Source organism: Cricetulus griseus, chromosome 4 (genome assembly GCF_003668045.3).
Source record: "Cricetulus griseus strain 17A/GY chromosome 4, alternate assembly CriGri-PICRH-1.0, whole genome shotgun sequence".
NCBI classification, from domain to species: domain Eukaryota; kingdom Metazoa; phylum Chordata; class Mammalia; order Rodentia; family Cricetidae; genus Cricetulus; species Cricetulus griseus.
The window spans coordinates 131626760-131640897 of NC_048597.1; the positions used below are offsets into that span (position 1 = coordinate 131626760).

A 14138-nucleotide genomic window follows, 5' to 3' on the forward strand; every position below is an offset into this window, starting at 1 on the left:
GCAACAGTCAGATCACTCCAAAGCTTCCCTTTAAACTTAAAAACAAAATTCAGACTTGTAACAGTAGCCAGCAAGGTCCACATTATCTAGTTTTAAACTTCACCTCCCTTCATGGGAACATTTCCTCAAGGAGATAGATGTAAAACCAACATGTAGACTAGGCAACCCCATGTCAACAGATCACTAGCATCACAAAGGAGCCAGTGAAGGCCCAGTGGTGCCATGCTTTCCTGGTGATGGTGTCAGTCTGCATGTCTTCAGGTGAAGGAGACAGTGAGACATGGTAAATGTTCAAGAGAGCCCCCAGCCTTTCTTTAACAGTATTTTCCCAGGATCCCCAAACAAAAGGCAAAGTACAAAGAACGATAGTAGCTAACAATTTTATAATGGAGATGATTGTCAGAAAAGTAAAAGAATCCTGTACTTTATTCCATTGAATTAAAAAGGATGAAATAGTTATTGTCCATGAACAATTAAATTTGGCTGAGAGCAGCCTACTTCGTTTAATAAGAGTATAAACCTTGTTCTCCCAGACACAAGAAAATCATACCCTATTTTCTTGAATTGCATTGCCATTTATAAGATTCAGTGTTAAAGCCAGGCGTTGGTGGCTCTCGCCTTTAATCCCAGCATTTGGGAGGCAGAGGCAGGTGAATTGATGTGAGTTCAAGACCAGCCTGGTCCGAAAGAGGTAGTTCCAGGACTGCCTCCAAAGCCATAGAGAAACCCTGTCTCAAAAACAAAATAAAACAAAACAAATCAGTGTTAATTCCATGCTTAAGCCCTAAGCTACCTGAGAAAAACTTCCAGCGAGACTCTAATCCTTTTCACTACATACCTACTGTGAAGAATACTTACTTTTTCTCAGAACTAGACAGGCTTGTCCAACAGCAAATGACTAAAGGAACTTTTTGGATGATTAGATGATAAAGCTATAACAACAGACTCTGGGTTTGACCTTGAAAAGTAGGTGACCAGGTCAAGGGAAGAAAGAGACAGTAGTAGGTTCATGGTGTAATTCAACAAACTGGGCTGTAGCTAATTCAAACAATGCTTTCTAACCTTTACAAAAATCAAATCTGTTCCAAGATATTTATCCTAAGCTCCAAAATGCATAAACTAACTTCAATAAAACTAAATACATAGATGTTTAAAATTTGTATATTTTAGAAGAGTAGGTTTCATTGTGATATTTGAAATCATGGATTAGTCAGGGTTCTCTAAAGGAAAAGGACTGATAAACTGACTGTACAATTATCAGGGATCTTACTAGATTGTGTTATAAGATGTGTTCTGAGTAGCCTGAAAATGGCTGTCTCACAACCAGAAGGCTCAGAATCTAATAGCTGTTCAGCCCTTGAGGCTGGATGTTTCTGCAGTCCAAATATGGCTCTGGATTCCTGGAGGATTCCTGGAAAGCTGTTCTTCTTCAGTCTATGTGGGAATCCTGATGAAGTTAGATTTAATATTGGCTACAGCAATAAGACAGACAAAATTTCCAGCATGAGTGAGGCTAAGTAAGCACAAACCAAAAGTTTCTTCCATATCCTTTTATGTGGCTTAGATTTGGAGTGAATTTTCCTTCTCCAAATTATTTGACTGGGAAAATTTCTTAGTCATCTAGGTATGGTGACACAAGCCTTTAATCCCAGTACATGGGAGGTAGAGGCATGTAGATCTCTGCAAATTGGAGGCCAGCCTGGTGTATATAGTAAGTTCCAAGACAGCCAGAGCTACATAACAGAGAGACTCTATTTCACTGAAGCAAAGAGAGATAGACAGTGACACAGAGACAGAGACAAAAAGAATTCCTAACTGGAGTGCCTAGGAGCTTAGATGTTAGATGAACCAAGATTTGCCATCATGACAAGTTTCTTTGAATTTATTAACATGTCATCAATGGAAATGTCAGTGAGGTGGCCCACATCATACATAACAGAACAGCAAAACAGCCATGAGGGCTAAAACATCACTCTAGGTGTATCCAGTGCGATAAGGAAGGAGATTATAGAAGTTAATTAAATCAGGATAACACTTAAACACTCCACCTTAGGGTGGGGCTTCCAGCTCTCTAATATAAAGGGTTTTCAACTGCAGGATTTGTTCAGTTCAAAGGCGCTTGGAGGTGGTTACACAGTGGTTGGTTACCTTTTAGAAGTACAGCCACTGTGCAGAGTGTTGAGAAGACGAAGACACAGAATTGCTGAAGCAAAGGACAGAGTTTCCTGCAAGCACTGATGAGACCAGAGATTCTTGGAGGTAAATTGAAATCCTGAATACATGACTTTATATTTTTCTCTGATTTCAAAGATTCCCAAATAGATCTGTTGGCCATAGTTAATAAAGACGATGTCATTAGTTTCAGTTTCCTGTTAAGCTACAGAGTTTTAATCTATCATGATTTTAATATTGAAAATTAATGTGATGTTTCCATTTATTTTATAATCCTTGTGAACCTAAATTTTGAATATATGGAGTTATCATGTAGTTCTATTTTTAGCTTGGGATCTAAACTTAGTGTGCATTATAGAATTAAAAAATGCTATGTATATAAAGCCTTCATGCTTAGGCCCTGCTCCAAAGGATATAACAGACTTTGAAAGTTCCCCCATAGAAGGCTTCACCCTTTCTGTGCAGCAGAAATGTGATGGGATAGGGCATTGGTGGGGACCCGGGGAGGAGGGGAGAGAGAGGGAACTGTGATTGACTTGTAAAACAAGCTTGTTTCTAACTTAAATTTTAAAAATTTACTTAAAAAAAAAAGACCTTCTGCAGTATGAGAAGGACCGCCTTGAGTCTTGAATACATTTTAAAGTTTTTTTTTTGTTTTTTTTTTTGTTTTTTTTTTTTTTTGTTTCTCTGTGTAACAGCCTCGGCTGTCCTGGAACTGGCTTTATAAAACAGGCTGGTCTCAGACTCAGATTTATCTGCCTCTGCCTCCTGAGTGCTGGAATTATAGGTGTGCATCACCATGGCCTGGCTATATTTAAAGCTTTTTAAAAGTTAATATGCCGGGCGTGGTGGCACACACCTTTAATCTCAGCACTTGGGAGGCAGAGGCAGGCAGATCTCTGTGAGTGCAAGGCCAGCCTGGTCTACAGAGCGAGTGCCAGACAGGCTCCAAAGCTACACAGAGAAACCCTGTCTCAAAAAACCAAAAAGAAAAAAAAGAAAAAAAAAAGAAAGAAAAATTAATATTTTAGCTTCCTGGGGCAGTTCAGCCTGAGGCAACTCTGAAGCGACCCATCGGTTCTGCCCTACAGGCAGGCTTGGTAGTATACTAGTGGCAGGGGGGACTCAACTACAACCAGTTCTCCCAGATCTGTGCAAAAGCACTGAGGGTTGCCTTGAAGAGTTCAAAGGTCATGAAGATGAAGATGTGGGTACCTATTATGTTATGGAAGATTGAAATCAACCTCACCTCCTGGGCACAAGACCACCTCTTTTGTTGATAATTTGACACTGTAAATAAATTAACATGCTTCATTCTCAAAAAAATATTTTTTGGTGTGTTATGATACATTCGTTTAGTAACATTATACATTTAATTAGCTCCTAGTGCTAGGGATTCAGCTCATTAATTGTTTGCCTAGTACACGTTTTGTTCTATCCCTAGCACTAAGAAAATAATAAATCCTGAATGGGAAGCAAGCCTGTGCTTGATAATGTTAATTTTTCACTCATTTAGAAAAGTTAAAAGTATGTTTTCTATTTCAACTCAGCTAATCTTAAAATCAATCTTCTTTGCAGAGAAATTTTAAATGATGGATCTATCATTTTTATGTTGTTATAATTAAAAATATTTCTCAGTGTTATTCTCAAGTATTGGGAAGTTTACTCTCAAGATTTGTTCTTCGAGAGAATTAGAGTCTCCCAAGGATGAGCCAGCCTTCTTGTTGGTTGTCCAACAGAGAGCATTTAGCCCTGAAACCATATATGCACAAAAAACAAGAAATGATCTGGGCAGGGTGGTGTTGGCACACAGCTTTAGTCCCAGCACTTGGGAGATAGAGGCAGGCAAATATCTGTGAGTTCAAGGTCAGCCTGGTCTACACAAGAGCTAGTTCCAGGACAGTCATCTAAGCCAAAGAGAAACCCTGTCTCAAAAAACCAATAAATAAATAAATAAATAAATAAATAAATAAATAAATAAATAGTAAGTGATGAACATCTTGGCTCTATCCAGAGATCAGCCACGCTTGGGATCCTGTCGTGGGGAAGTGTTTTTTCTTTTAGTCATTCTCTTTTTATTTTGTCTTTTTATCCCATTCCCTACCAGGCTTTGCCTTTCTTTCTTTCTTTCTTTCTTTCTTTCTTTCTTTCTTTCTTTCTTTCTTTCTTTCTTTCTTTCCTTTTTTATTCCTTCCTTCCTCTCTCTCTCCCCCTATCTCTTTCTTTGTGCATTTAAGCTTCTCCCTCTTAGTGCTTATTTCATACACACACACACACACACACACACACACACACACACATATATATATATATATATTAGAGTATCACTGTATAGCCCTGGTTGTCATAGAATTTGATACATATACCAGGCTGCTCTTGAATTTACAGAGATCTGTCTCCCTGGTTCTAGGGAATAAAGGTGTCATGGCCCACTTCATTCCCTGATTTTTCAGGTAAGCTCTGGTAATGTTTGTAAAAGGAGGCTGAAACATATATATATATATGGCAAAAAACATTTTATTTCAAAAGGAGAAAATCTCAATTTACATTGTTAATAGTAAATTAATTGTGTAAGAAACATATTCCAAGTGATACCTGATTTGTTATTGTAAATTTCAATACTGAAACCTAGCATTCTTTTTATTTCTCCTCAGAAATAGATTCACACAAACTGTGGAATTCAGAATCTATCTACTAAGTTGTATGTGTTTGTGCAACTAGTTTGAGCTACAGTTGAGGTGTTTGCAAACGGAAATACTATTAGTGGGCACAGAACATAAGTTATTAATGGCATCATTTGATAAACAAAATCATTGGTCTGAAAAAGACATTCGGAAGTTACTGGAATGTATGAAAAATAATATACCCTCAGACGACTCCCGATCATTCAAAAAAACCCTGGAAGAACTAGACTGGGACAAAGTAGCTTTTGAACATTTTTCCGGAGAAGTATGCAAACAGAAGTGGATGCAGATTTCTCATAATTTGAGGAAGTCCCGCACACTGTCAGAATTAGTGCTGGAAGCCTCTGAACTTACTAAAGAACCTCAGAAAACTAAGACAGTAAAGAAATATCCTGACTTCCCAAAAAGACCCCTGACTCCCTATCTGCGCTTTTACAAGGAGCAGCGGGCCAAGTACAGTGAGATGTATCCTAAGTACAGCAACAGTCAGCTGACCAAAATCCTGGCTGAGAAATACAAGCAGCTGCCAAAAGAAATCAAGGAGAAATATATTAAGGACTTCCAGAAGGAGAACCAAGAGTTTCAGGAAAAACTGACTAAATTCAGGGAAAACCACTCCAGTGTAGATGTAGAACATTCTGAGAAATCTGTGGTGCCCAGGAACCACCAAACCAAAGTCCCTAAGAAATCTCAAGGAGATATGAAACACGTAAAGTCCTCTCTAAAAACAGAAATTCCAAAAACACTTCCCCCAGTGATGAAATTTCGGGGAGAACCCAAGAAACCCCCTATGAACGGATATCACAAATTTCACCAAGAATCATGGTCAAGTCAGGAGCTGCACCATCTAACCCTTCGGCAGCGCCGGGTTGAGATTAGCAGACGATGGCAGCGAATCTCACAGCACATGAGAGAGCAGTATAACATTCAGGCTGAAGCGCTACAGAAACAATACTGGGTGGAGATGGACCTCTGGCTCAAGGGATTGTCACCAGAGGAATACAGTGCATACAAAGAGACACGAGCCAACTATGGTAAGCGAAAGAACTTTGCCGTATCTGGAGGCATAAACCACAAGTGTCAACCAACACATCTGCAGTCGCCCTCAGCAAAGGAACAGCAAGTCGGGTCTGAAGAAATGCAAGGGCTGCTGGCTCCTAGAGGAGATTCCCGAAAGACTATTCAGGGCCAAGATGGTGACACCCAGGAAATCAGGAAGAATGTGATGGAAGACTCCAGCAGCTCCTCAGACTCCAGCAGCTCCTCAGACTCTAGCAGTTCCTCAGACTCTAGCAGTTCCTCAGACTCTAGCAGTTCTTCAGACTCCAGCAGTGCAGATGAAGGTGAAGATAATGGACATCTTCCTTAGTGGGAACACTCAGATTAAGACTCCATTTTGCTCCCTTTTATATCCTAAATTGTCCTTTAAAACCCAGAGCATCCCTGACAGAGATGGACGTGTCTTCTCTGTGCTGTTGTACTCCCTTGTTTTCTCCTCCTGCATCCTTCCTTTGCTTACTAAATACAAAGGACTACAGTTTGGGGAGAAGGGAGTTTCCCATAGTATTGCCTTTATCAGGCCCGTAGACTTACGAAGACCCACCTGAGACAGTCCCTAGAAGCTATTTACATTTTATTCAAACTATAGAATGAGTTTTATGAAGTTAGGCACTGTGTATACAAGTGGTATCAGATAATTCTAGAAAGGATCTCTTAGGCCTTACTGTTTCAAACAGTCAATCTCACCTCTGATATTCAGAATAAGCAGAAACACAAATAGATCGATATGGATACTCTATTCTCTGGCCTTATCTAATGTGTTTAATACATTCACCAGCACCACAGTACTGTAATTATTTTGTAAAGTTGCATTTTAAATTTATTTAATGTTGCCTACCATTTTGCTTTAGTGTATGTTCTTTTCATGAATATTAGCTTTATATAAATCGTTTAAAACCATTGAAATTATTTATTTGTACATAGATACTCATTTTATTTATTTTGGCTCATACATAAATTGTAAAACTTGTACATATTAACAGAGTACTGGGATATTTTTATAAATATTTACAGTGTATAATATTTAAGTCTGGTTAAATATGTGCATCTCTTCATACATATGTCATTTATTGCATAGAAAATTTGTCAAAATAATTTCATTTTGAATTTACAGTGCATTATGATTCTAATTTTAGTGAATAACTGTTTATGTGTTATTCCAAGAGAAAATTATTTTGGTGCATATCTTGCAAAATTTACAATCTTGTACCTCTCTCTGATTTGCTTTTGTAAGCTTTTTAAGATGTTGCATCAAATGCAACAATATCAAAAAATAGTAGTGATAAATTTGTCTTTTTAAAAATTTTTAGCTAACTGATAGGATTTACTGCCATGGAATTGTGTTTATATATGAATTTGAATAAAGTTGTACATGTAGCCCGAATTGGATGTTTACTTATCCAGTTAAACAACTTTAATGAATGATGTTTATTAACTTTTATCTTATCTTTAATCATGTAGTGATGGAATTTTTTATAGTGTTCTCTGTATAGTACTGGATATCTTGAAATTCATTCTGTAAACAAGGGTGGTCTCCAACAGATATCAACCTGCCTCTGCCTCCTAAGTGATGGGATTAAAGGTTTGTACCACCATGCCCAGTTTAAGAAGGGATTTATTAGCATGGCTTACTATCTGTCGTCTTTCTAAGCCAATAGCTGTGTGCTAACAGAAAGGCCAACAATACAGTCAGGTGGTCATCAGTATTCATTGCAATCTTGAGACGTAGGCTCTAACACCAGCCAAACATGCCTCATGAGGAGTGTAGATAAGCTTACCAAAGACAATGAGGGAAAACTGTAAAACGTTGAAGCTTTCTTCAAGATCCTTTTATGGATACTGCCACCAGATAGTGTAGTGCAGATGTAGGGTTGGTCTTACAACCTGAGATAACTCCATCAAGAACAATCCATCTCTGGGTAGTGGAAGCACACGCCTTTAATCCCAGCACTCTGGGGAAGAGGCAGGCAGATCTCTGAATTGGAGTCCAGCCTGGGCTACACACAGAGAAACCTTTTCTTCCTTCCTTCCTTCCTTCCTTCCTTCCTTCCTTCCTTCCTTCCTTCCTTTCATTCCTTTGTTGTTGTTGTTGCTGCTGTTGTTGGTTTTTCAAGACAGGGTTTTTCTGTGGCTTTGGACACTGTCCTGGAACTCACTCTGTGGAGCAGGCTCTGCCTCCCAGTGCTGGGACTAAAGGCATGTACCACCACTTCGAGATAAGAAATATTTTCTTGATATGACCAAAAAATAAAAATAGTCCATCATAGTTGTGTCCTATGCTTGGGTTTTGCTTGATTCCAGATAAGGTCAAGGTTAGCCATCAGAGCCTCTCTCTAAAAAGTAAAACATGGAAAGACTAGGAAGGATAGTTTCTTAGCAATGCTTTTTGGTATAACTTGAGAGCCACTAAAATAGATTATATGGCTAACAATACTGAGCCATAACTGACTTTCTCCTGAAAAGCCCACACCCTTACTTTAATGCTTATTTTTTTCCCTTAGCATCTTTCTTTCTCTTAAGTTCTGTTCTTAAAAATCAGTTAAACATAACATTAAAAAGATGTTATGGACAAGTTCTGATCTGTTGGGGTAAACTGCTGTTTGGCTGGCCTTCAAGGCCGGAAACACACCTCCGCTGAGCAAAGAAGGTGAGCTGGAAAGGTGCCATCTAAGCGGGCGTGTGCAGTGACCTCTTCATTGGATACTACATCTACTTTGACCTTAAAGGCAGAGTGACCCCAACTTCAAGAACAGGCTTTGAGAATGAAGAAAGAAACAGGAGTTTGCTAAGGAAAAACCTGGGCTTTCCAAGTTTCCTGAAGTAAAAGATGCCGAAGCTATACAAAAATTCTTCCTTTAAGGTTTAGGGCTTCGTGAAGAGTTGCTAGCACAAGGTGGATATGAGAAGGGTGTAGCCACCAGAAAAGTGCAATTGCTGTGTGTGCACAGATTCAGCGGCTGCTGCAAGTGTTGCAGCAGACTTCCACCACCAGTTTTCCAGAAGCATCTGACCAAACTTCCAACCATAAGAGAATTGTAAGTGCTCAGAGATTGGCTGTAGATGTTTTGGAATGAACAAGCTACCAACAGGATAAAATCTCAGTTAAAAATGATTTAACCATCAGCTTTATGTTAATGTTCTGTTTGTCTGTCCATCCGGAAGCCCTGGATAGGCTATGCAGGCTGTGTAGAGAATCACAAGTTCGACTGATGAGTCATTCCCCTCTGAGTCTGCCCCTGGAGGACGATCCATGGGGAGTTTTGGTGGGCGAGGGCAGGCAGGCAACCCTCATCCCTGGGAGCTGTCGATGAAAGTCTCTGCCCCAGTCTGAATCTTTCGTTTTGGTTTGGCGCCGTTTTGTAGCCGCATGGTCTCTGTTGTTTGGCCTGAATGTCTCAATGTTTGTCTTTTTGTTTTTTTGTTTTTTACCATCTGACTGCCATGGGACTGAACGGACCAGCTTCCCTTTCGGCAGCCATAACAGCCGAACACTTGCTTGCCATAACCTTGCCTTGGTCACTTAGAGGTCAGATGCCTGCCTTGTGACAAGGAACCAATCAGAAGTTAGCTGGTGGCTCTATGCTTTACGACTATGGGTGTGCTTTATGGACAAGGGCACAGCAATGATGCACAAAGCATAGCAACCACACTGGGAGGGCCTATGGGCCATAACAACCAATTGGCCAATCAACACATGGCAAGTCCTCCAAGCCTGGAGGCACACCAATCATGAGCCTGTGCATACCCCTAGACACTCCCCTTATGCTGCCCTATAAGATCTCTTGGGTGGCCCTAGGAGCTGTCTTTTGCTAGCCATCTGCCATGGCTGATGGGTGAAAGACCCGAGCTAACATGGGGTTAGCTCCTTAAATTACAATAACGCCTCATACAGTTTGCAGCAAGCTCTCGAATCCGCCTGGTGATTGGGGTGACCGAAGTCGTGACTTGGGACCCTGGATACCTGAGTTTTCCGGGGGTCTAACAGGACAACAACTAACAACCCCCTTAAGTCTGACTCTAGACCACTGGGGAGATGTTCAGGACCGAGCCAACAACCAGTCCCTGGACGTCAAGAAGAAAAAATGGCAATTCTGTAGTTCCAAATGGCCAACATTTAATGTTGGCTGGCCCCGGGATGGTTCTTTTAATCTTAACATTATTTTACAGGTAAAAGAAAAGATGTTCAATCTGGACCCCACAGACAACCCGACTAGGTTCCCTACATCATAACCTGGGAAGAACTGGCCCACAACCATCCACCTTGGGTGCCCCCTTTCATTGTAACTTAAATTGCCGGATGCAGCACCTTACCCTGATCCTTCTGCAATGTACCATGCCTCAGATAAAAAGGCACAGATTTGTCAACAGAAAGTTGTAAAAATGTCAGAGAAGAATGTAAACTGTTTACTATGTGCTCTCATATCTATTTATAATAATAATACAGGTTAAAAATTTTAACCACACCAGGTTGATTCTGTTTAAAAGTTTTATTTATATCCCCCCCAAGAAATTAATCCTGTATACTTGTTAAAAGGTTCTATCTATGTTTTCTGGTATAAACATAAATTTTATTATAAGCCAAAAGCCAAAAAAAAAAAATAAACCAAAAAAATCAAATATTTTTACTGTCTTATTCGAACAATAGCCAGTCATTTGTGGACATAGCTCAGAATTTATCTCCAAGCTATAGTCATTAAATTTGGGTTATCAGGAATTCAAATATCTTTTTAATAAAGATAATATTAAAACTGTTTCATGGTTAAATCTGTCAAAAAGTTAAAATTAGTAATACTGGAAATTGACAACATAAATTTAATAGTCACCCAGATGATAATAATTTTAAACACATCAAGGATACTTTATTTTTGATATTCTTACAAAAAGACATAGTAGATACTCATGCAAAGTAAAGGCAGCGGCGAGGACATGGTGGCACATCCCTTTTGTCCCAGCGCTCAGGAGGCAGTGGTAGGCACATCTCTGTAAGTTCGAGATCAGCCTGGTTTACCAGAGTGGAGTTCCAGGGCAGCCTCAGAAGTCATAGAGAAAACCTGCCTTGAAACAATGCCCCCCCCAAAAAAGGAAAGAAAAACAATGCAAAGAAAGGGCAGCACTCATGACATAGACCCTCAGGAAACAATTACTACAATTGAAGCAGTTGTAGGCATTTCACTGGTTGTCACAGGAAATGCTGCCCCTCTGACCTAAGTGAAATAGGCTATAGGGTCACTTGAAGTTCAGTCAGGCTTGTAATAGCAGGACTCAAGGTACTTGTGATGGCTATTCTTGGTTGTGAAATTGACTGCCTCTGGAATAAAATACAATCCAGAAATGGAGGGCACACCTTTGATCCTGTCTTGAGTCTGGAAGTCACAGACTTTTTTGTTTGTTTATTTTTGTTTTTTGAGATAAGATTTCTGTGTTTAACAGTCCTGGAACTCAACCTCTAGACCAGGATGCCCTTGAATTTACAGAGACCTGCCTACCTCTGCCTGGATTAAAGGAGTGTGCCACCATCTCCCAGCAAGAGTGCTTTTTATTTAGATTTTGATGTAAAAAAAAAAACTGATCCTTTTAATTCAGATCTGGGCCACACCTTCTGCTGCAAGCCTATACAAGGACAATGGAAGAAAAAAGGTTCATTCTCTGCCTGCTTGCCCTCCTCTTGTCAGCATCTGCATTCCTTCACTGGCATTGGAGCCTACTTGTTTGTTATTCCAGCATATACAGAAGACCAGCTGAGACAAACCACCTTGTGGGACTGAGTGAGTAACTACTAGGATCTTGAATTTCCACTCACAGATAGCTATTGTTGGACTATAACCTGTAAGTCATTCCAGTAAATTCCTATGTATGTGTATATCATATAGTCATATGTGTTCATTCTATAAGGTTTGTGACTCTAGAGAACCCCAACATGGTATGTTAGGACTCTTCAAAGGTTCTGAATAGTCTGACTGGCTGCTCTGGGTGCTAGTCCCTCAATCAAGACAGTTGTGACTAATAGAAATGGTTTAATGTCTGTCAGTTAAGGAGTCAAATTATGCCAGCATCCAATATCTTAGCTTTTATAAGGAACACATTGCACTAAACGAGGCCTTTACAGTAAAGCCTTATCGTCATCGAAAGCAGTTATTTAGTTTTTAGTACTATTTGACTCAGAGTAGAGCACTCCTATCCCAGGGTCCCTAACAAGAGGTGATTCACAGACATTGCACTTCCTCAAGTTTAAATGATACTGTTCATAATGACTCTTTGGGTTTTCTACCTCTTCTAACATGGAAAAAACAGAAATAATTACCTCCAGTTTTACTGTTTTTCCGCTATTAAGTTTTTTAGGAGTTAGCCACTTGTTTTTAAGTACAGTCTGCAAATCAGAAACAAATTAAAAAGAAAAATAACTCAACAGAAGAAAAAGAAAAATGGTGAGGTGGATACATCATTTAAGGAAGACTCTGAGATATCAGAATACTTAGTAAAGAATGGAAAGAAGAGGAAGTGGGTTCTGGAAACTTCAGGAGTTAAAGAAAATAGACATATACTGAGATTTATCAGAAATAGACAAAATAAATTATCAAGAATGGGCATTGTGACTTAAAATTGACATTTAAAAATTTTTAATTGTATTTATGTATGCTTGTATATACTGATGTGTTTGGTAAATAGAAGGTTGGATCCCCAGGAGCTGGAATTATAGGCAGGTGTGAGTCTTCCTATGTAGAAGCTGGTAACTAAACTCTGGGTCTCTGCAAGAGCAGTATGGGTTCCAAACCTTGGAGCTATCTACCAGCCTGTGACTTAAAATTCAAAACACAATGAACTGCTTCATTACTTTTCTTCCACAGGCCAATGTGTGCCATGACAAAGGCAGAGTTGCGAGAAAAGTAAAAATAGTGGTAGCTCATACCCAACATTCACATCTACCTTTGTCAGAGGAAAAGATTACTTTTCACTCTGGCTCCCCAAGCCATAGTGACTTCTCAGAAGAGCCCAGATAAACTTGTGCTCACCTGTAGAAATGCCTGTATGACTTCCTGTATCCTCTTTTATAGCCTTTTCTTCCTGCTCCAACTTGCATAGCAGACTTGGTTTGTCAAGGCAATACCCTATGTGGAGAAAATACATGTAATGTTAGTGAAATTATTCATGGGCTATGTAAATCTGTAGATGGAGGTTTCTGTCCAACCTGGTTCCACAGTCCCTTAGTCCCAAATAAACACATAGAGGCTTATTAATTATAAACTGTTTGGCTAATATCTCAGCCTTCTTATTGGCTAGCTCTCTCTTAATTATTAAGCCATTTCTATTAAACAATGTATTACCACAAGGCTATGGCTTACCTGTAATGCTCCATCATGTTACTCCAATTTCCTTCTCCCAGGCTTCTCCTAGTCTGGTAGCCTCACCTATATTTCCTGCCTGGATACATCATGCCTGCTCATGGGCCAAAACAGCTTTATTCATCAACCAATAAGATAAATATATATTCACAGCATACAGAAGGACATCCCCCATCATAAATCCATATACCTGTAGTCAATCTTTAAAAGTTGAAAAAATGTGACTTTAGTATCTCTACCTCAATTTGCAAATAGATGGATTATTAATAACTCCAGATTCAGTGTAATCCCCATCAAAATTGAAACACAATTCCTTACAGACCTTGAAAGCACAGTACTTAACTTCATAGCAAAAACAAAACAAAACACCCAGGATAGTTAAAAAACAATCCTGTACAATTAAGGACTTTCTGAAGGCATCACTATCCTTGATTTCAAGCTCTACTATAGAGCTAGAGTAATAAAAAACTGAATAGTATTGGCATAAAAACACAGGTGTATCAATGGAATTGAATTAAAGACCTAGATGTAAGTCCACACAGCCTTGGTCATCCAATTTTTGACAAAGAAGTCAAAATTATACAATGGGAAAAAAGAAAAGAAATCATTTTAAACAAATGATGCAGGTATAACTAAATGTCAAGGTGTAGAAGAATGCAAATAGATTCATATCTGTTTGCCTGCATAAAACTGAAGTCCAAGTGGATCAACGACCTCAACATAAATCCAGATACACCAAGTCTGATAGAAGAGCAACAGACATTTGAAGAATGTATTTGTAACACTTATATTAAGCAATAGAAATCAAAACAAATATAGTAAAACTAAAATAGATGAAATCTTTTAATAGATAATTCACTTAAAAGATACACAAATGTCATAT

At 39.1% G+C, this 14138-nt stretch overlaps 1 protein-coding gene and 1 pseudogene across 1 annotated transcript; both read left to right on the plus strand.

Moving 5' to 3' along the window:
- The first annotated feature begins 4959 nt into the window (after positions 1-4959).
- LOC113835158 (upstream-binding factor 1-like protein 1) lies at positions 4960-6225 on the plus strand. The gene has a single exon (XM_027410882.2). The coding sequence runs from the start codon at positions 4960-4962 to the stop codon at positions 6223-6225; it is 1266 nt and encodes a 421-aa protein (XP_027266683.1).
- An 83-nt stretch (positions 6226-6308) lies between these two features.
- LOC113835161 lies at positions 6309-8989 on the plus strand (annotated as a pseudogene).
- The last annotated feature ends 5149 nt before the right edge of the window (positions 8990-14138 follow it).